General features: G+C 45.9%; 1 protein-coding gene across 2 annotated transcripts in view; it reads left to right on the forward strand.

The window, feature by feature from the left end:
- CSMD2 (CUB and Sushi multiple domains 2) overlaps positions 1-23065 on the forward strand; it is a 684323-nt gene that overhangs the window by 479850 nt on the left and 181408 nt on the right. For both annotated transcript variants that reach the window (XM_043878199.1, XM_043878200.1), the window contains exons 22-25: positions 4437-4606; positions 14200-14356; positions 16150-16341; positions 22708-22834. In XM_043878199.1, the coding sequence (XP_043734134.1) occupies positions 4437-4606; positions 14200-14356; positions 16150-16341; positions 22708-22834 (646 nt within the window). The remainder of the gene's footprint in view (positions 1-4436; positions 4607-14199; positions 14357-16149; positions 16342-22707; positions 22835-23065) is intronic.

The raw sequence follows: 23065 nt of genomic DNA on the forward strand, positions 1-23065 counted from the left end.
TATTTTCATTATTCCATTTGTCTTCTGTTTTGTATGTATTAATACCTCACAGCAATTATAATCACCTCTAATTACCGCCAGCCCCGCAACAGATCCTCAGGCTGGAGGTATCATGGGAATGCCCACTCGGGAGATGCTCCCAGTTGCCATATGCACTGGAGGTGTAAATTGGATGACTTACCAGGAACATGCCCTGCTGAGAAGGAGATAAACAGCTCTGGGCTCTAATTCATGGTGTGGTGGGCAACACAGCGGCCCCTGACCTCAGGGTCCCCTAAACTGGATGTGGAAGGGACAGCCCTGACCCCAGAGGACCCCATTCTGCAGAAGGAGACATGACCCTGTCCTTGGGAGCCCCGTGTGATGGAGCAGGCCTAACTCTCCACCTCGGGGGGTGCCCCAGACTGAGGGGCATGACACAGCCCTTGCCCTTAATGAGACCTCTTCTGATGGGATGACAGAAGTCAAAGATGCCTGAATCAGCTGCAGTACTTTCCAGCACAGATGACTGTGTGTTCCTCTGGAATGTTTATTTGTTTTCATTTATGCTCGTGTTTGACTTTTCAATGCATCTGCTCACCTCCCCTAATACTTCGGAAGCTCTCCCAGAAGCCAGTGCCATGTCCCTCTACCTCCTGGACACTCCCTGGTGCCCTGGAAAAAGGCCTTGGCGGAGGGGTCCATCTGAAGCTGCTGGCCCCCTTTCCCTCCTTATCAGGGAGTTGGGTGTATGCGACAGACGTGAGAGCCGTGCAGGGGCAGAAATGGCCTCTAGCTCTTGTGCAGCAAGCCAGGGGCAGGAGGGAATGCAAAACTACACCAAGGCCCACACGTAACGAAAACCAACTCTCGGGAACTAGGTGGTGAGCAAGAGGCATCAGGAACAGTGAGGGCGCTGTGAATGTCAGACAATGAACACCTGCTTCCCAGGAAGCTTCATGGGCTTCCTGATACTCCCAGAGCCCGGGCATTTAGAGCTCCAAATAAAAGCAGATAAGCTATGCAGATTCGTTGGGTTAGATGGGGAGAGAAAGGAATAATACTTGTTGAGGGCCTACTAGGTGCTATGTTGTTATTCAGTTGCTAGGTCATGTCCAACTCTTTGCTACGCTGTGGACTGCAGCACACCAGGCTTCCCCATCCTTCACTGTCTTCTGGAGTTTGCTCAGACTCATGTCCATTGAGTCGGTGATTCGACCTAATCATTTCATCTTCTGTCACCCCCTTCTCCTGCTGCCCTCAATCTTTCCTAGCATCAGGGTCTTTTCCAAAGACTTGACTCTTCGCCTCAAGTGGCCAAAGTATTGGAGATTCAGCTTCAGCATCAGTCCTTCCAATGAATATTCAGGGTTGATTTCCTTTAGGATTCACTGGTTTGATCTTGCAGTCCAAGGGACTCTCAGATGTCTTCTCCAGCAACCCAATTCGAAAGCATCAATTCTTTGATGTTCAGGCTTCTTTATGGTCCAACTCTCACATCCATACATGACTGTTGGAAAAACCATAGGCTTGACTATGTGGACCTTTGTTGGCAAAGTAACATCTCTGCTTTTTAATACACTGTCTGGGTTTGTTATAGATTTCCTTCCAAGGAGCAAGTATCTTCTAATTCCATGGCTGCAGTTAACATTTGCAGCCAGGTGCAAACCACTTCCTATATACTCACCTGCTGCTGCTGCTAAGTCACTTCAGTTGTGTCCCACTCTTTGCGACCGTATGAATCACAGCCCACCAGGGTCCTCTGTCCATGAGATTCTCCAGGCAAGAGTACTGGAGTGGATTGCCATGCCCTCCTCCAGGGGATCTTCCCAACCCAGGGATCGAACCCTCATCTCTTATGTCTTCTGCATTGACAGGCCAGTTCTTTACCACTAGCGCCAGCTGGGAAGCCCAAATATTCATCCTTTTCATCATAAAATTTCATAGCTGAATCCTCTCTAGCTTTATGTGGATGCTGTTATTGTCCAGCTGGAGGCAGATGAAGAGACTGTGATTCAGAGAGTTGATATAACTGGTCTGTCTGTGTCTAAGGTCTGTGCTCATCCCACTGCACCACATGCCATTCCCTAGACAGAAGGGAATACCGTGTGACCCCAGAGATGATGGAGAGCTGCTTCAGAGGGCTGCCCATGTGATGGGACTGAGTAATAATGCATGTCTAAATATGCACATCCTTCAGCACACCCTGCCCAAATACCCACCTTCATCGGAGGGCACCCAAAACACATCCACACTTTAGAAATAATATCCACCTAAAGTATCAGTGGCCTCCAGGGTTCCTGTCTACCACCCCTGGTTTAGTTTTATGCCCCCGCCCAGCACATTCATTATGCATGTTTGAACACTTTGCAATCAGGCTGAATTGAAAGTCCTGCAAAGCGAGATTTCTCCTCCAAGACAAATGATGGCTGTCTTATTCAGTTTGAGCCGCTGTAAGATAATACCCGCTTGCGGGTGGCTTCAATGATGAACATTTCTTTCTCCCAGATCCGGAAGCTAGCAAGTTCCAGATCAAGGTGCCAACAGGTTCAGTGTCAGGTGGAGGCCCCCTCCCTGGTGTCCAGATAGCGGCCTTCTTGCTGTATGGTCACACAGCAGACGGACTGGGCTGTGGTCGGTTCCTCTGCTGATAAGGGTGCTGATCCCACCATGAGGGCTCTCACCTCATCATATCTGGGGATCTGGGCTTCAGCATAAGAATTTGTCAGGGAGACACAAACACACAGTCCATAGTAACGGTTAAGGTAAAGTCTTAGGAAACTGAAGCTGGTCCTGAAATGAAAAGAACCCAGGGAGTAGAGCTGGATGAAAAAGTAGGGACTGGTAGGTGGAACATGATCACTGTCTTTAAAGGTCTAAGGAACAGCCCTGGGGACAAGAGAACACACAAAGGTACAACTAAGCCCACAAGAGGCTCCACTCTGAGTTTTCTTGCATCACATGCGCCCTTCACACTGCTGTGGCCCAGGATACCCCAGGCTTAGACAAGCGGAGTTGAATGTGTAGTCAGAAGCCCCTTGGCTGACCTCAGGGCCCTTCTAGCCAATGACTATGCCTAGAACAGGGACACTGAGGTGTAGTTTGGAGAAAGCAGGCTTGTAACCCTCAACTTCAGAGATTCAAACCTTGCTCCAGACCCCCCATATGTCCAGACAAATAATGGGCCTGCCATCTGGCCGGGTACTTATATCCTTCCAGAATCTAATTATTTTTAGAGCTGTCCATCCTCTGAGGTCAGTGTCCTCCATGTTTATTCATTCATTCATTTGGCAAATATTTATTTTACAGACTATCTTGGCTAAGCCTTGCAAATTCATGGATTCATTAAGCATGACCCTGACCTTCAAGTAACTCACAGTTTGGGTAGGGGTACAGACAAGTAACAAGCTAACAGGGTGCAATCTGGTAGATGCTGTGCCACAGGGAAGCCTAGGGAGTGGCTTCATAATTATTGAAGCCCCTGGGGAGCCAACTGCAGAGTCCTTCAGCACACGGCCTGCCCTGAGATACCTCCCCTTTCATCACTGCTGCCTGTCCTGCCCCGGCGCCAAGTGAACGGGTGGGTGCTGCGGGTGCAGAAATATGACCAAGTCCGAAAGCATCTGCAGTGAAGTGGAGGAGAGAGAAATGTTAACAAAATAAGTCAAGTACTAAAAATAAAGGTATAGGAACAATGGGGAAAGAATGACTAATTCTGCAGGAAGAGACAGATTTTAAGAGGAAGGTGTGAATTCATTAGCTGTTGCACAACACAGGGTCTCCATGGGTCTGCGCCAAACCTTTCTCCAGAGCCTCAGAGGCCCTAAATTCTAGGATCAAGAGGGTTGAGTTGTCAGCCCCCTCCTCTTCTTGAATAAGATTGTTTGACAGTCTAAACTGCTAAGTACCAGAGTCTTTATCTTTAAAACAGGGATGATAATCAGTTTGTGATTAATGGCTGAAACGTTTTTTGTAAAGCTTGGGAGATGCTAGTAATTATTATTCAAATTTGTCCCCTCTTTGTTGCTATCCTCTGATACTGAAAGGCTGCATCCCTCCTCACTTGGTTGCCCCCAGCTTCCCCTGCTGCCCTCCCTGGTCATTTCTGTTGCTATGATACTATATGGGCAGATGGGAGAGTAGCTGCTTCATGACACTTTAAAAGTGAAGGACGACTGGTGGGTTCGTTTCTATTCCTAAAGAAGAAAGACAGACAAACTGAAGGAGAGAAGTAAAAAGGGACCAAGCAGAACTACAGGTAGTCTGGTGTTAAAAAAAAAACAGCAGCTTTGATTAGCAGTCCTGTAGACGGGCAGACAAGTGGGTGGGTGAGCAGGCACTCTAGCAGGTAGAGAGGCAAGCGACTCGTCATCTTTTGAGGTTCTCCAGCACTGTGTGTTGCGTCCCGGATGTAGCTGGCTGGCATTAATCTGTGATTATTGTGATTCTGTTTCCAGCTGAGTGTGGGAATTCGGTCACGGGCACTCAGGGCACTCTGCTGTCCCCCAACTTTCCTGTGAACTACAGTAACAACCACGAATGCATCTACTCCATCCAGACCCAGCCGGGAAAGGGAATTCAGCTCAAAGCCAAGGCATTTGAACTCTCTGAAGGAGATGTCCTCAAGGTAACACTGAGAGATGTCACAGCGTACACATGTTACGGGCTGCAGAAGTGTGGTCACTATGCTCATTGGTCTCTACGTGAAGGACTTAACTTTTCTTCTTCCCCTTGAGTCCCAAGATATTGTCCTCACTCATCCGGGAGAAGTGAGAACCTAAGAGAGAAGGGTAGATGCATGTATTCTAAAGAACGTGGATTTAGAGTTTGCTTAGGAGCCAACTGCTCTCAAATATGTATGTGATGGAGTGGGGGTAGTAGGTCAGTGGATCAGGTTTTCCATCATGAACTCTGACCATCAGCCTGGATAAGGAAGAAATCATAAATACGTGTGGATACTGTCTGTTTAGATGTACATTTCTTCATGTGCGTGCATCTGTGTCTGTGTGTGTATTTGGTTTGGGGGATCTGTGTCTATGCCTGTCTGTGTTTTGTGTGAGTGAATCTGTGTATGTTTTGAGTTTATGTTTCAGTAAATGACTTGGCTGTTTCAGCAGCTTCTGTGTGCCATGGTGGTGGTCCACAGGTAGCAGTGGGGTTAAAGAGGGTGAATTCAGGATCTCCATAAGAGAAAGAAGTGAGAGGACTTGAACTAAAAAAAGGCTTATAGAGAGGGCCTTGTTAAGACACTGAGCATACATATGACTTGTGTTTCTGTGTGTGTGTGTGGTTAACTGTGTACCCCCAATAATACATGATGTGTGTATGTGTGTAACCAAAGACTTGACTCTGGAGAATTTATCAAAGAGCTGCCTTATTAAAAGGAACTATAAGGAAAATCTCACATGGAGTAGGTTCATTGTCATCCTAGGCTAAGAACTTTTGTTTTTTTTGCATAGTCTAGAATAGTTTTATTCCCTGTAACTAGAGAAGTCTAGACGTTAGCAACAACCAAAGGTCACAGCTCTAGAAAATCCAGAGAGAAACCGTTAAGCAATCTCCACCCCTTAGGACTCTCTCTAGATATAATGAGTATACTGTGCTTTGTATATAGAGATGATACTCTTGACCTTCCCATCTGGAGCATGTGTTTATGTGTGTGTGTCTGTGTGGAAGGTTTTTCTCAATCTTACCTAATTATTCTTAAACCCAAGAGGCCGTACTAAGAGATGACCAGCTGGGACCAGATACGCCTCAAATAGAGCAGAATGTGGTAGTGGCCCAGGAGGCAGTGAGGCCCTGTCATTGGTTCCTTCAGCTCTATTCTTCAAGCCCTGAGCTCCCCAGACGCATAAAAGCAGTGTGCATCTCCCCATAAGTGAGCAATACCAGGCCCTGTACTTTCCAAGGGTGGTGTGTTCAGGCATCCCCCTTGACCGCAGTGCTCTCCGTTCATTTCTGCATCACCTACAGCAGAGCCTCGGAGGACACACCCAGGGACTGCAAGGCCAGGTGACTTCCTCGCTCTAGTATGCCAGATGGAATTGATGAAAGCCGGACGATATGGAGAACACCTTAGGGAAAAGCTGTTGTTTACCGTGCAGGAAAAGAAGGCATTTTTGAGGCATAATGTAATTTTCAGGTTTTGAGGGGAATGTGAGCAGCAGTTTGTGCATGTGGCCTGACGGGATCAGCAGAGGGGTCCCTTCCTCGGTGGCTGGAGGTCATGTGGAACGTGACCAGGGCCCAAGCATCGTCTCCAGGGGGGTCTGGACTCAGAGGAGCACTTAAGACATGGTCAGCAGGTGTGCATACCCCACTGCACTGTCAGGCTTCTGCCTGAGGGTCAAGTGGTGCAGCTTAATAGACCACAGGGAGACATTAGAATGCACTCAGGGTCAAAAAGGAGGGACCTGGGGCATTATCCCCAGGTCAGAGGTCGGGGAGGGCTCAGGCAGGGGTCAGGACCTCAGATGGTTCTTTGGGGCTATGGAGAGAAGGGCTGATTTTCTGTGCTTCTTGGAGAGATCTTCCCAAGACTTCAGATTTGGTCTCTGCAGCCAGCTGTCCAGGGACCCTGCCACCAGCCTTCTAATACTGGGCTTGACCTTGTTGCTGAAGAGCCTCTTCCCCCATTTCTAGGCCTCTGTAGGGTCCTCCTCAGGAAACTGGGCTGTGGCTCTGACCTACTCACATGATCCTGTATCCACCAGAGCTTCCACTGAGAAAGGAGTCTGGGGAAGGGAGAGGGCAGGGCACCCGGGAGGTCCTGTGGTTTCCTGTTCTAACTCTTCACCTCAGAACCCTTGCCCTCCCAAGGAGAACCTGGGACACAAGCGGTTTGGGAACAAAAAGAAACACACAGTGACAGTTTCCACCCGCAGCCGCCATCAGCTGCATCGGCAGTGCCGTTTACACTTGTCACTCTGATCTCCCTTGACCAAAGGAAGTAGCACCTCAAGTCACCTCCAGAAGCATCCTGCCCTTGGCCTGTGTAATCTGCCAGAACATCGGTGTATTTCCAGTCCGGAGGACACACCTGACCCTCCCAAGAAGCCCCAGCGCATACCCTGGACTCCTTCCTGCCCAAGGAGACCCGTCATCTCCCCAACACGTGGATCTGATCAACCCTCCAAACCTGTCATACACTCTCGTATTTCTAACCTATGAAATGACTGTATTTTGGCTCTTGTGACCCTCCCCTCTCCTGGTCTTTTCTTACCTTTAATAACTGAATGTTTCTTAGACCTCACTCTACACATACTCCAGCTTGTCTCCCAGAACTACTTGATTTATACTATATTGGTTCCCACCAAAATCTTGACCTCTGACATCCGCAAGGCAGGAAGGGCCTCTCAGTGCCATAGTGTGGAAAGACAGCTCCCAGTTCACAATGGCACACGAAGCCCATGTATGTAACTACATCCTCTACATGTAGGTTCCCATGGAAATGACTCAAGGGACATGAAAACAGGGGAAATTAGGCAAGGGTGCCTTTCACACACAACTTAAAGAAATTTTTGCCAAATGGAATACCCTCCAAAGGGGGTCCAGATTGAGAAAGGGCCTGATCAAATTGTAATTCATGTAAGTGAAGTTTTTCCTGTGGATTAAGTGCTAGAAACCTCAAGGGTAAATGCATCTAAGGCCACACAGAACAGCAGGGCCTGGAGCCAAGGACACACGGTGGGACTTTTGGCAGGAACCAGGTCTCAGTGCCAATAGTGCTTCTGGAAACTGTACTTGGTCAGAGAGACCTCCCAGAGCTAAGTTCCCTCACAACACGACATTCTGAATTTTATTGGGCTGTCGTTGGCAAGCAGGGTAAAGCAGAGCAATGCCTTGGCTGGTGCCTAACACAAGTGGGCAGGCTTATTAGGGAAGAGGCTGCCACAATCTCACACACACACACACACACACGCGTGCGCACACACTCCTTCACACACACGCACTTTAGCACCAGGAGAGGCTCCTGCTATGTTATGGCCTCTTTTGGCTTAATTCTTCTGCTCCCTCTTAGAGATGACTGGGTCTTTCCACTATCCATTCTTCTTCTCCCTCTGTCATGATTTGCCAACAGGAAAATGAACCGGATATGTACAAATATTCAGTAGATCAGAGGACAGGGACCTGTCTGAGCAGTCAAACTTAATTGCCCCCTCTGTAAGCAACAAAGGAAAAAAAAATACTTTAAAAGCTTCTAATTTGTATTCTTAGCAGGATTTGAGAGGATATTATATTTATGACATAAAAATAGGCAATAATGAAAACAGAGCAATCTGAGATGAGGAAAGATTGAACAGAGATGAAAAACATGATCACCCAATTAAAAATGGAATGGAGGCAATGAACAGAGGATGGTAAACCACAGAAAAGTGAAATCACTTTATTATAAGATAAATTTGAGAACTTTTCTCTCATCTCATAATGAAATGAAAAAGAGAGTTCTCTTATATTAATAAAATGTACAATCAATCCACAGTAAAACTTTATGTGCCAAATAACATAGCATGAATAAATTAAATAAAAATTGCTAGAAATGAAAAAAATTTTAATAAAGTCACAGTCATTGTAGAAGATTTAATATACCTCTGTTACTCTCTGGCATATCATCTAGATTAAAAATAAATAAGGATTTAGGTAGCCTGAATAATAGAATGAATCCAAAGAAAGTAGAAGAAAGATACGTTTAAAGATAAAAGGAAAAATGACTGAAAAAAGAAAACTTAAAAAAAAATAGCAGAATAGAATAGACAAAATTCTGGACAGAATATGCAGGACTGATCAAGGAATAAAGAAGTCACAAATATATAATTTTAATAATGAAAAAGAAACATAGTCATAGATAAGATACAGATTATGAAAACAGGAAAAGCATGAGCCAAAAAATATGAAAGCTTAAATGAGATGGAAAATTTTTATAGATGAAAAGTACTGATATCAAGAAAAAATACAAATCAGAATAAACCAATAGCCATTTAAAACATGGGAATTCTCCCGTATTCTCTCTCAAAGTGCACAGGCCTAGACTGTCTTACAGATAAACTCATAAAACTTCATGGAACAATTAAGCCCTACAATAATCAAACTGTGTCAAAAAGAGAAAAATTAGCACCCATCTCCCCACGCATTTAAATGGGACAAGTAGAAATACTTATATCAAACTGAATAAGGACAGCATAAAGTATTAGGCCAGTTTCACTTATGATCATAGACCAGGAGTCCTAACAGTATCATGTTGAATCTAGCTGTGCATTAAAACAAAAATGACCAAACGGGATGGATTCCAGGAATATAAGACTATGTCAACATTAGAAGAGTTCTTAATTTTATTTACTGGGTAACCCGTGTGAAATTTCTGTCAAATAGCAGCAATTTTATTCTATAAACAGATTTGCATGCTAAGTTGCTTCAGTCTTGTCCGACTCTCTGCGACCCTATGGACTATACCCCACCAGGCTCCTCTGTCCATGGGATTCTCCAAGCAAGAACACTGGAGTGAGTTGCCAGCCCTCCTCCAGAGAATCTTCCCAGCACCAGAGAGTGAACCTGCATCTCTTATGTCTCCCACATTGGCAGGCAGGTTCTTTACCACGGGCACCACCTGGGAAGCCCATAAACAGATGAGGAGAGAAAAATATAAGATCCTGCCAATGTATCCCAAAACATGTGATGAAAGTCAGTACTCATTCATGATTTTTAAAAATATCTCATAAAGCTATGGACAGAACGTTCTCAATCAGATAAAGAAAAAAATTTTCTACCAACACCTGTAGCAAACATTATACTTAATGGCAACACTTCCTAAGGATTAAAGTCAGGAACAAGACCAGTTGTTCTGCTACCATCAATAGAATTCAGATCCAAGCCACTACAATTATACAAAGAAAAGAACAAATAAACTGTAACAATTAGAAGGGAATATCCTAATTGTCTCTTATTTGGGAAATACAAAACAACCAACCGATAAATTATCAGAACCAATAAGACAATTTAGCAAAGCCACTGATGTTTCTACAACCAGTTCAAACATGTAATAAGAGAGGGGGAAGACTCCTCATAATAGAAACAAAAACTGTTAAGATACCTAGGAATAAGCCTAACAAAAATGTGTATAATCTTTACTGAGAAAATTATAAAACTCTATTCTGAAGGACATAAAACTAAAATAAATGCAGGGAGGTTTCATATTCAGGGCTGAATAAAGTCTATGGACAGGCAATTCACAGAAGAGGAGTGTAGAATTGATAGAAAGATGTTCCACTTTGGTGATAATCAGGGACATAAAAATTAAAACAAGAAACCATTTCACACCCATCATATTGGAAAATTTTAGAGTTCCTGAAAATAGCAAGTGTTGGCTAAGATATAAACTAATGAAAGCTGTCATACGTTGCTGGTAGAGAGATTAAATTGGTTTACTCTTCGGAGAGCAAACTGACAATATCTAACAAAGTTGAAGATGTACCTTCCCTGTATGACCTGCTTCTTCATTCTAGTTCTAGATGTATGCCCTGGAGAAACTTGAATAAGTGTGTAAGCAGATATGCTTGGGGAAATGGTCATAGGAATGTTACATTGTAACTGTGTGTTAAACACTATGCACTTAACATATTCATTTTGAAGTCAGCCATCTTGCTGACCTGTCTTATTAGATGTAGTGGTTTCATGCATATTAACAAGTTTATTTGTCAATTACACCTCAATAAAGCTGAAAAAAGTGGAAGCATCTAATAGAGAAAAAAGAAGGTTAAAGGTACTGGATGTGTATAGATTCTCTCAGATTTGTCAGGAATAAATCCATCACCCATATATAATGATGAACTGGACCGTCAAAGCCATTTTCTTATGGACAAGCAATATTCTGTTAGGAAATAAATGCATACAAAGAGCCAAGTGCCAAAATCAATAAAAAATATTAAAATGCCCAGGAATAAGTACAGACTTTTACTGAGAGATATAAAAGGCAACTTTATTAAATGGAATCAGATGTCATATATACAGATAGGAAGACTTAATATCCTGTAGATATATGTTTTCTCTGTTATCAATCCATATATTTAATGTTAATCAGTGAGAATTATAGAAATTATTTTTTTGAGGGGAGTTGTTTTTCTCAATTTGAGAAAATCCTTGAGTTTATCTAAAAGAATAAATATGAGAGAAGAACTTCTTAAGTTAAAAGAAGACAAATGAGAGGGGACTTGCCCTACTAAATATTTAAATATATTACAAAGCTACCATAATTAAAACAGTATAGCTCATGTGCATGCATGTTAAGTCGCTTGAGTCATGTCTGACTGGGCTGTAGCCTGCCAGGTTCCTCTGTCCATGGGATACTCCAGGCAAGAATACTAGAGTGGATTGCCAGACCCTCACGCAGGGGATTTTCCTGACCCAGAGATTGAACCTGTGTCTCTTATGTCTCCTGCATTAGCAGGTAGGTTCTTTACCACTAGCATCACCTTAGAAGTCCAGCTCATGTGTAGGAATAGACAGAGAAATAACTGTGGTAGCATAGAAAGTTGACCCAAAAAATTTGTTGAACTATATATGTGATAAAGGTGGCTTTAAAGTTGATAATGGGTGAAATATTTACAGAGTTTGGTTAAACATGGCTAATCAATCAGGAAGAAAATGTATCTTATCTTTTGTGCATGCTAAGTCACTTTAGTTGTGTCCAACTCTTTGTGATCCTGTGGACTGTAGCCCTCCAGGCTCCTCTGTCCATGGAATTCTCTAGGCAAGAATAATGGAATGGGTTGCCATGCAATTCTTCAGGGGATCTTCCTGATCCAGGGATCAAACTGTGTCTCTTAGGTCTTCTGCATTGTCAGACAGGTTCTTTACTACTAGTGCCACATGGGAAGCCCATCTTATCTTTTACCATATGCCAAAATTCCAGGTGGACTTAAAGACAAAATTACTAAAAGAAACTATTGTTTTATTTCTTTGAAATGGCAGCCCACTCCAGTATTCTTTCCTGGGAAATCCCATGAACAGAGGAGCCTGGCAGGCTACAGTCCATGGGGTCACAAAGAGTTGGACACAACTGAGTGACTAACACTTTGACTTCATACATTTATTAGGTGCTTCTTCTGTGCCGGGGCATTTTCCACATATTCTGGACAATGACTTGCCAACAATTATATTTTTAAATATAATTCACAATTATATTTAAATCTTTTTTAATATTATAATATTTTTAAAATTTACACTTTATTTGAATCAGGATCCAGATAAAATCTACACATTAGATTAGTTGCCTCAAGTATTTTTTTGTGTTTCTACCTCCATCTCTTCTTTTTTTGTTGTTGTTGTTCAGTCATTAAGTTATGTCCAACTCTTTTGTGACCCCGTGGACTGTAGCCTGCCAGGCTCCTCTGTCCATGGGATTTCCCAGGCAAGAATACTGGAGTGGGTTGCTGTTTCCTACTGCAGGGGATCTTCCTGACCCAGGAAGCTCAGACCCACATCTCCTGCATCGACAAGCAGATTCTTTACCACTGAGCCACCTGGGAATAATTTATTTGTTATTTATTTGTGACTTTCTTGTTTATTTATAATTTATTAATTTCATATGTTCCTCTGTACTCCATATTTCCTGTAACTTGGAAATTCGATACAGTGGCTTGATCTTAGTCAGGTTTAATTTTTTTTTTTTTTTTTTGACAAAATGACCCCATAGTTATTGGTATCTTCCATTAAGAAACATATGGTGACTAGTTGTGTCTGTGTGGTACTGGCAAATGTTGATGACTAATTCCTTGATCAGTCAATTAGAAAATATATGTTTTAATGGGTAAAACTATTTTTGTAACAATCTGGATGTAGCAGTGAGCGAAACTCTTTGAATTGGTGTCATCTCTATATCTGTCGGTACTCCGGAATTCTCCCAGTCTATCCATGACATAAAGCAATTGCATACAGGATCTGGAAACAGACTTTTGAGGCTCTCAGGGGCCTGAACAAATCTCTGTAATATACGGCACTGTTAGCTTGAAGGATGGCTTCTTTTAGAAAGCTTTGCTTCATAAATAGTAGGATGGAAATATTGTTCCAATTTGCTGGCAGCTGGCACCACATCCTGTGCCATGCACAAATATTCATCACCCACCCATAGATCCCATCTTTGATATTTACCAAAGCTCCAGGGGGTCCTTCACTCAATCACAACTTCTGTTGTTATTTGCACAATTATCCGGAAGGGAGCGGCGACCTCGGAACCTGGGGAGCCAGCTCATTATTCTGATGAGTGTTGTCTTTGCCGGTGCTCAGAAGTTCAGGGGACAGATGGGAGTCAGGGAAGCCAGATGCCTGCATGATTCCACCCCTGGCTAGCCCAGCAGGCCCTGGCTTTTTAGGAGGGAAGGGGCAGAGGCTGAGCTTGGGGAATGGGAAGATATGTGACATCTGACACCCTGGATATTTTAACTTCATCCTGCTGGATCCCAGGGCCCTGGTCCAGCAGAGTGTGAGACTGAGGCCACTGCCACAGTGGGGTGGGGGTACTGTGCATGTGTGCTCAGTTGCATCTGACTTTGACGCCCCATGGACTGTAACCCACCAGGCTCCGCTGTCCATGGGATTTTTCAGGTAAGAATACTACTGGAGTGAGTTGCCATTTCCTACTCCAGGAGATCTTCCCGACCCAGGGATCAAACTCCCATCTCTTGCATCTCCTGCATTGGCAGGCAGATTCTTCACCACTGAGCTGCCAGGGTAGGATTAGGGAGGAGGACAACTGTCTCACCTCCTGGGTGTCTAAGATCATGAAAGGACAGGATAGGGTATCTTGCAGTACAGAAATGCCAAATGCCTGCAGCCTATGTGTCTGCAGAAACAGATGGCTTGGGCAGTCAGGCTGCCCCAACCTGGCCTCCCCAAGCTGCTGAAGAGTAAGCTGGCACCATATGGGGGTTAGGAGAACAAGCCCAGAACTCCCCTGGAAAGGTTAGAACAGCAACCAGTTCCTAGAGATCGGGTTCACACCAAGATGGGGCCGAGCACAAAAGTGGTACCAAGAGGAAACGAGACGGACTGATAACCCACATGGTGGCCAACTCCAGTCTGCTGTCTTCCTTGCATCCCGGGGCTCAGTGCCCCTCTAACAGTTGTTATCTGCGCTGATTTCTAGGAACATAGGCTGTGGGTTAGGGAGCTCTTGTTCCAGACAAGGTCGTGCTGATAGCATGGGGTTGGGGTCTCTCCTGTGTCCAGGTCTACGATGGCAATAACAGCTCTGCCCGTCTGCTCGGGGTGTTCAGCCGCACCGAGATGCTGGGAGTGACACTGAACAGCACGTCCAGCAGCCTGTGGCTTGACTTCATCACTGACGCTGAGAACACCAGCAAAGGCTTTGAGCTGCAGTTCTCCAGTAAGTCTTCCTCACTTCCGAATGGACCACGAAATCGGGCTCTCTCTGGTTCCGCACACAGGGAGGCTGGGTGCCAGCACGTCACCCATCAATTAGTGGGTTTGATTTTCTCTAACTGGTGCACATGTAGCTGATTGTTTCCCCTAAGACCCTGTGCCTGTGATGTGGATAAGCTGCCACTTGGCATACAGCTCCATGGTTACACCCGTGATTAACTGAACTCAGAGTCACAGCACACCTTTTACTCACTCATCACCTTTAACTCACTAAAAATAATAAGCACCGAGTCTTTTAATTAAATCAACCAAAGATAGCCTTTCCTAATCATGACATTTATAAAATAATGTTCGGCTACAGGCAGATGTAAAAAATGCAAACACTAAAGTATAATTATGTTCTTTTTTTACCACTTCCTGAAGAGTCAAGTGTTGATTCTTTCCTTTTTTTCCTAACTGTGACTCCCTCCCTTATTCCTTATTGCAAAAAGAGAAAACACCCGAGGTTTGTCCACAGCTGCAGAATACTTGGGGTGGTATCTCCGTTCTTTGGTTTCACAGCTATTTTATTCATTTATTTGAGCTTCTACTTGCCCAATAGCTACAAAGAAATGTGCTTTTTATAGGCTATTTTAAAATCCAGTGAGTATCCATCAACTGATAAGTGGGTAAGTAAAATGTGATATGCCCATCCATACCATAGGATATTATTTGGCCATAGAAAAGGATCCAGTTTTGATCCATACTGCAACATGGTTGAACCTTGAAAACATTATGCTAAGTGAAAGAAGCCCATCACAGTACATGTAGACATATGTATTGCATGACCCATTTATATGAAGTGTCCAGAATAGGCCAATCCGTAGAGACAGGAGGAAGATTGTTAGTTGCCTGGGGATGAAGAAGTTGGGGAAAATTCATTTTCCTTTTGGGGTGATAGAAGTGTCTAAAAGTAAATTGTACTGAGAGTCGCATAACTCTGAACAGACTAAAAGACACTGCATTGTACACTGTAGATGGGCAAGTGTTTGGTATGTAAGTTATATCTCTATAAAACTATTAAAAAAAGAAAAAAACACAATGAGTTTACCCACAATGCCTCTTGCCTGGACATGGGGTCTGTGCCTGTTACTGCAGGCACATCGATGGAAGAGGATTAAATAGAGTTGCCTTCCAGTTCCATTTCTATCACCTGAGATTGGGTGACTTTGAAACAATTTGTGTGACCTTCCGCAGTCAATATTCTCAGCTGTGAAATGCATAGTCACTCGTCCCTAAAAGAATCCTGTGACTAAAACACAAGAACTGGCCCAGGTGACCACTGTGCCTGAGGAGCTCTCGGTAAGTTCACAGAGGTCTCCTTCTCCAGGCTCATTCAATAGAGTATATACTTCAGCAGGATGAAGCTGAGCTGTGAAACATACATGCAAAATGACTTTTCCATATTTCCTATCAGAATGTCTCAATGAGCGAAACTGGAAAAGCAGCTTCTGCTAGCAAAATGCTATGGCTCAAACAAACAAACCCAGAAAAGCCAGACCCTATACCTGAAACTATTAAAAGCTGTCCTGGAAGAAATAAGTGAAGTCGCTTATGTATAGTGACAGGCGGGGGGGGCACTCTCTAAGAGACCCTGACCTGAGCACAGTTGTGTGGCCCCGAAGCAGTGCTCCATAAGACACATGCTGGTGGCTTTCTTAAGGACCTGCACACTCTGGGATGGGGGTGTGGGGGGGTGGGCTGCAGGATGTGGTTTGTGCCAGGCATATCATGCTTACTCTTTTCTCTTTTCCCCAGGTTTTGAACTCATCAAATGTGAGGACCCAGGAACCCCCCAGTTTGGCTACAAGGTTCATGATGGAGGCCATTTCGCTGGGAGCTCTGTGTCCTTCAGCTGTGACCCCGGGTACAGCCTGCGGGGCAGTGAGGAGCTGCTGTGTCTGAGTGGGGAGCGCAGGGCCTGGGACCGGCCGCTGCCCACTTGTGTCGGTAGGAGGCCTCTTGCTCTGCAGGTGACCCCTCTTGCGTGCTCAGCTGCTTCCTTTGGGTTCGACTCTTTGCAACCCCATGGACTGCAGCCTGCCATGCTCCTCTGTCCATGGGGGATTCTCCAGGCAAGAATACCGGAGTGGGTTACCACGCCCTCCTCCAGGAGATCTTCCCGACCCAGGGATCGAACCCACATCTTTTATGTCTCCTGCATTGGCAGGCGGGTTATTTTTTTTACCACTTTGGTTGTCCCCCTAATGAGGAGTTCCAAGCTCTGGTCTCATTAAGGGTCCCTCATTGGCCCCCATGTTCCAGGGCCTTGGGGCTGTCTGAACCCTCCTATTCATGGGAGTCATCACTGGCCCTGCATCTCTGCCACCCACGCACTCACTCTCAGCCTCATCACACCTGCCTGGCAGTGCATCCAGGCAGTGTTTCACCACCGTCACACATTTAACGAGTGGGACCAGGACCAAGTCATGCCCTGAGAGTCGTAATTCTGGTGACAACAGAGAGGTGGGAGAGTCAGTGAGAAGGAAGAGGGACTCTTTGCCTGGTTCCAAGGGTTCCTGCAACACCATGACTCAAATAAGTCTCCAGTTCACTCTGGGCCTCAGTTTCCCTGTAGACAAAATGGGGTTCATGCTCCCTTTTCTGGAGGTGTGCTGAAAGAGAAAGTAGGATGATGAGTTAATATCTGTCTTGTCCTTAAGTATCAGATCATGAGCTAGATCTATCTCACACTTAAGAAAGAATGCAATGATGAACTAGCACCGTCTTAACCCTGTGGTGCTTCCAGAATGTCAGCAATGGCTGTCTGGAAGCTCCATCCACGTGTCACAGGACAAGAGAAACGTGGTCCAAGGCAGAAGTGGGGAACAGTTCACGCTCGTCCTTTTGTCTGTCTGGCCCATCTACCTTTCACCACCTGCCTCACTGTGTGTATGAACCGTCCCTGCTGAGCAGGATTCCTACCATGCTGCTTTGTCCTGCATCCTCAGGCCTCTCCCTCATTCCATCCCGTGTCCCATGGCCCACAACCTCAGCTGGCTGTGCAGCTCTGGCTGATCTTATAAAAGCAAAACCTCCACCGGGAGGATGTTTAAGCACCTACCAAGTGCCAAGTGGCAGAATCGGTGCAGGTGTATGTCTGGGTATGTGCAGAAGCAGAGAAATGAAAAAAAGAAAGAATAAAGCATTCTTCCTGCCCTTGGGGAGCCCACACCCTGGCAAGAAGAGACCCAGAACAGATCGTAATACAAGATAAGCACTGTAACAAGAGTAGGTGCCAGAGGGTGGAGGGAATATGAGAAAGTTGTGCTTAGGAGGTGGTATTTTAATTGAGACTTGAAAGGACAGGCAGGCATCACCCACCAGAGGGGAGGAGAGAAGAGTTGCGTACTGCAGCCTGAGCCAATGTGAAGCTGAGGGTGTGAACCAGCATGGGGGGGGGGGAGATGTTGAGGGTGATATTTTCCCCACCAGCATCCAGACAACTGTATGTTAACAGGATCTTGACACTGTTACACAACAGAGGGTCTAAAGGCAAGGATTTTAAACCTGACCATGGATAGAACAGGACACTGGCCTCTGGAGACTTCCTCTCTCTTTGTGCTCAAGCGCAGGCACACCTCGTCCCTTTCTCCCTGCCTCCCTGTTTCTATCTCCTTCTTTCATTCATGTGTCAGGCTCTCTGCCAGGCCCTGGGAATACAGGAAAAAGCAGATCCCAGGCCAGCAAGGGAGACACAGACATAAACAGACAACTGTCTGAGGCCATAGGCAAGCCAGAGCAAACGAAATGTGAAAGAGGTGATGATTCACACTGCAAAACAATTATTTGCTTTGCAGAAAGGCTCCCCCCAAAAGTTCTTCTGAATATCTAATCTGCCAGTCGGATGGAACTTAGAGGATCTGCTCAAGCAGTGCTGGGAAAAATATTTATACTTTGAACCTTCAGCAGCCTGCCCCACTGAGACTCCCTTGGGCAGCATGTAGGGGAGGGAGGCTGTGTATTTGGAATTATGTGTGTATATTTCTACATGTGTCATATTGTGGTAGACTTGATCATGGCCTATCAGAAATGACTGCTATAGCTGCAACATCCAGATGTTTTCTTTGTTCATGGTGGATGCTACAGCCCAAACAAAGCAGCTGGGCTCTAGGATGGAGATAAGAGAGAAGATCAGAAAGACGAGCGTCTTGGGGTCTTGTTGGTGCATCTGCTTCATGCTGGCCCCCAGCAGGCTCAGCCCCTGCCCCTTCCAGTCCCCGGATAAAGTGACCCCTGAGGAAACAGGCAGTTGTGTCCACAAGGAAATGCTCCCGGTGCCACTGCCTCCAAACATTTGGCTCTGGGATGTAGGAGGGGCTACTCCATTAGGAATATGGAAGGAAGCTCCAGCCCAGAACATGGATAATGCCCTGCCACTTTTTGAGCTACCTGTGAAGCCAGTCAGGCTTCCTTTGAGCTCATCCTCCCACCCACACCTTACTTCCTGTTCCAGGCTTGTTCAGCCCTGCATCTCTCAGTCAGGTTGGCACAATCCATCCCAACATCATCACGAGGGTAGTGATGCTGAAGAAAAGGGTCCAGTCTCCTGAGCAGGCTCACTGCAAAAGGACCCCTTCCCTTCCCTGCCTTAGTGGGCTCGTGTCAAGCCACGGGGCCCAAGAGATGAGTCATGGGTCCTTTGTAGCAACAGATGAAGGTCAGTCTCCCATTTGTGGCCCTGACCCTATCTTCTCTTACCTCTTCTAAGGTCTTACTTAATCAGAGCTTTCTTAAAAAGCTTTGCGGCAGATCTCCTCTTCATTTTGACTCATGCTCCCTTGATTCAGACCCTTCATAGTCATTTGCCTGGAAAGCAATAAGCTTCTGTCATTTATTTGATCTTCTATCTTCCCATGTATTCATTCAATAAACATTTGTTAAAATATCTGTAAGGTACCAAGGGCTTCCCAGGTGGCACTAGTGGGAAAGAACCCACCTGACAATGCAGGAAATACTGATTCAATCCCTGGGTTGGGAAGATCCCCTGGAGAAGGAAATGGCAACCCACTCCAGTATTCTTACCTAGAAAATTCCATGGACAGAGAAGCCTGGCAGGTTACAGTCCATGGGGTCACAAAAAGAGCTGGACATGACTGAGCACCTGAGCACATAATGTGCCAAACACCATGCTGGGCACTTGATGTACAAATATAAGTAAGACAAGATCCCTACTGCCGGAGAGTGTATAGTCTTGTAAAGGAGATTGTTGTTGTTCAGTTGCTAAGTTGTGTCTATGACCCCATAGACTGTGGCACAGTAGGCTTCCCTGTCTTTCACTGTCTCCTGAAGTTTGCTCAAACTCATGTCTATTGAGTTGGTGATGCCATCCAAACTTCTCATCCTCTGTCGCCTCCTTCTCCTCCTGCCCTCAATCTTTCCCAGCATCAGAGTCTTTTCCAGTGAATGGGCTCTTCTCATCAGGTGGCCAAACTGATGTCTTTGCTTTTTAATATGCTATCTAGGTGTGTCATAGCTTTCCAAGGAGTAGGCATCTTTTCATTTCATGGCTGCAGTCACCATCTGCAGTGATTTGGGGGCCCAAGAAAATAATATCTGTCACTGTTTCCACTTTTTCTCCATCTATTTGCTATAAACTGATGGGACCTGATGCCATGATCTTAGTTTTTTGAATGTTGAGTTTTAAACCAGCTTTTTCACTCTCTTCTTTCACCTTCATCAAGAGGCTCTTTAGTTCCTCTTTGCTTTCTGCCATTAGAGTGGTATCATCTGCATACCTGAGGTTGTTGATATTTCTCCTGGCAATCTTGATTCCAGCTTGTGATTCATCCAGCCTGGCGTTTCACATCATGTACTCATAGAAGTTAAATAAGCAGGTGACAATATATAGGCTATGATAAAATCCTGATCATGTTATAATGGAGACACTGAAGAGGACCGTGTCAGCCCCACATGGGGCAGGGAGAGTCTCATGTGGAAGATGCTGTCAGACTGTGAGTCCAAGGAGAGGTCTGAAGAGGTCCAGTGTGCCTGGGCTTCTGGAGTTCGTCACACTTGACTGGACCAGGAGTTCCCAGGAGAGGGCCAGGAAAGGCCAAAGCGAGCCCTCTGGAGGCTTAATGGTCTCCCCTAAGCAGTATGGACTTCACCCGGGGAAGGAGGGTTTAATGTAAGCAGGGGTGCGGCCGGTCTGTATTTTAGAAGGATCCTTCTGGTGGCACTGCGGGGGGCTGAGGACTCTGTCCCCCTGGGGAAGGTAAGGGACTGAGCCACCGCTCTTAACAATGGGGCGGGGGGCCAGGTGTGAAAAGAATCACAGAGGTTCAGGCCCAGGGGCCCAGAGGGGGGTTAGATGATGGGGAGGAAGAAGACTGGGAGGATCACCAGCTTCTGACCCAGGGGGCTGCTCTGATGGCAAGTATGAACCTCTTCACTGGTCCCCTACTCCCAGGTCCACCCCTCTGTGCTCCTTCACACTGCTCCCAGCGTGTTCTCTCTAACGGGCAAGTGTGTAAAAGTGATGAGTCTACTCACGTGCATAAGCACTGCGGTTCTTCTTCTGACACAGGAAATAGGCAACAGCCTGGGGTGCAGTGCCCTTCCATGTAGGATGCTTGCCCAGCTCTTCAGCCCTGCTTCCCCCCACGCCCCATCTCATATGCTGTCCCTCAAGCTGCCCTGCTGTTTCACAGCCCCAGGAGGTTTGCAGTGCTCTTCCCTGTCAGCAGCGTCCTCTTCCTGGGCCTCTCCATCCCACTCTTCCCACCCACCCCACCTCTCCTGACCCTGCACTCAAGGAAGCTGGTCACCTCCACCTCTGTGCTATCACTTGCCATGAGCATGGCTCAGTCAGGGCCCTAGGCACACACTGCGGCCACCGCCTCCTCTAGACCACAAGTTCTCTGGGAGGAAGAATGCAATGCCTTGTCAATGACCAGTTCTTGTCAATGACCAGATTTGAGTTCCTGCATATCCTCCAGGAAGCTTCAAGGAATTTGCTCATAGAGTGGGCCGTCAGCCCAACCCCCAGGGACCTTTTTTAAACAGCTTTAATGAGATAGACCTCACATACCATAGAGTTGGCCCATTTACTGTACCATTCAGTGCCTTTTAGTATATTCATGGGGTTGTACAACCATCACCACAATCTAATTCCTGAACATCTTGTCTCCCCAGAAGAAACCCTATACCCATTAGCAATCTCTCCCCACTGCCTGCTCCTCTTCAGGCCTTGGCAACCACAAATGTACTCTGTCTCTGTAAATTTGTCTCTTCCAGATATTTTATATAAATAGAAACATGCAGCTTGTGGCCTTTTGTGCCTGACTTCTTTAACTTAGCTAATATTTTCAACATTCTGTTCATCCATGTTGTATTATGTGGCAGTACCTCTTTATTTTTTATGAACACATAATATTCTGTTCTATGGATATACCTTATTTGTTAATCCATTCATCAGTTGATGGACATATGGGTTTTTTTCCCTTTTTTTTTTTTTTGGATTTTATGAATGATGATACTATGGTCATTTGTGTACAAATTCTCATTTGAACTTACGTTTTCATTTCTCTTGGGTGTATATGCAACAGCAGAACTGCTGGGGTCATTAGGTAGCTTTGGGGCTTTCCTGGTGGCTCAGATAGTAAAGAATCTGCCTGTACTGCAGGAGACCTGGGTTCAATCCCTGGGTCGGAAAGATACCCTGGCGAGGGAAATGGCAACCCACTCCAGTATTCTTGCTGGAGAATTCCATGGGCAGAAGAGCCTGGTGGGCTACAGTCCATGGGGTCGCAAAGAGTCAGACACACCTGAGCAACGAACACTTTCACTTTCACTTGACTAGCTATGTTTAACATTTTGAGCAGGTATATAGGAAACTGCTTTCCAAAGCAGCTGTAACATTTTGTGCTCCCACCAGCTAGAAACTGGAAGCTGAGGGTTCCAGTTTCTCCACATCCTCACCTACACATTAGTCAGTCTGTCTTTTTGATTACGGCCATCCTAGAGACTGTGAGGTGGGGCCTCATTGTGGTTCTGATTTGCATTTCCCCATTGACTGTGATGTTACACATCTTCTCATGTGCTCAGAGGCCATTTGTATACTTTCTGTGCAGAAACGTCTGTTCAAAGGCTTTGCCCATTCTTTAACCAAGCTGTTTGTTCTCTTTATTGTTGACTTGTAGGGGCTTTTGTAGATCCCAGATACAAGTCTCATCCAGGGCCCTTCCTCTATGCTGCACTCAGCCACCTGGGCTGAACAAGAGGGACCCTGCACACAGGCAGGAGGAGCCAGGGGGGGCGCCTCTGTGCACGCAGGTCACCCCCTGAAACTCACTCTTCTGGGATTTCTTTCAGCTGAGTGTGGAGGGACAGTGAGAGGAGAGGTGTCGGGGCAGGTGCTGTCCCCTGGGTATCCAGCTCCCTACGAGCACAACCTCAACTGCATCTGGACCATCGAGGCTGATGCCGGCTGCACCATTGGGTAAGTGTCAGGGCCGGCAAACTGACCACTGCCAGCCATTCAGGGTATTCGTCACCAGCATCCTCACCAGTCCACCAGCCAGTGGCCAGCCCTGCCCACCTCACCTGAAGGCCCTGGTGATCAACAGTCATCGCTGTGACCCCAGGCTCAGGCCAGGGCCCATGGAAAACCTGAAAAGGCCAGCCTCAGCGTCACAGGGCTGCAATCCAAGTTCACACGGGGCACTGGCGG

Source organism: Cervus elaphus, chromosome 20 (genome assembly GCF_910594005.1).
Source record: "Cervus elaphus chromosome 20, mCerEla1.1, whole genome shotgun sequence".
Classification (NCBI taxonomy): Eukaryota; Metazoa; Chordata; class Mammalia; order Artiodactyla; family Cervidae; genus Cervus; species Cervus elaphus.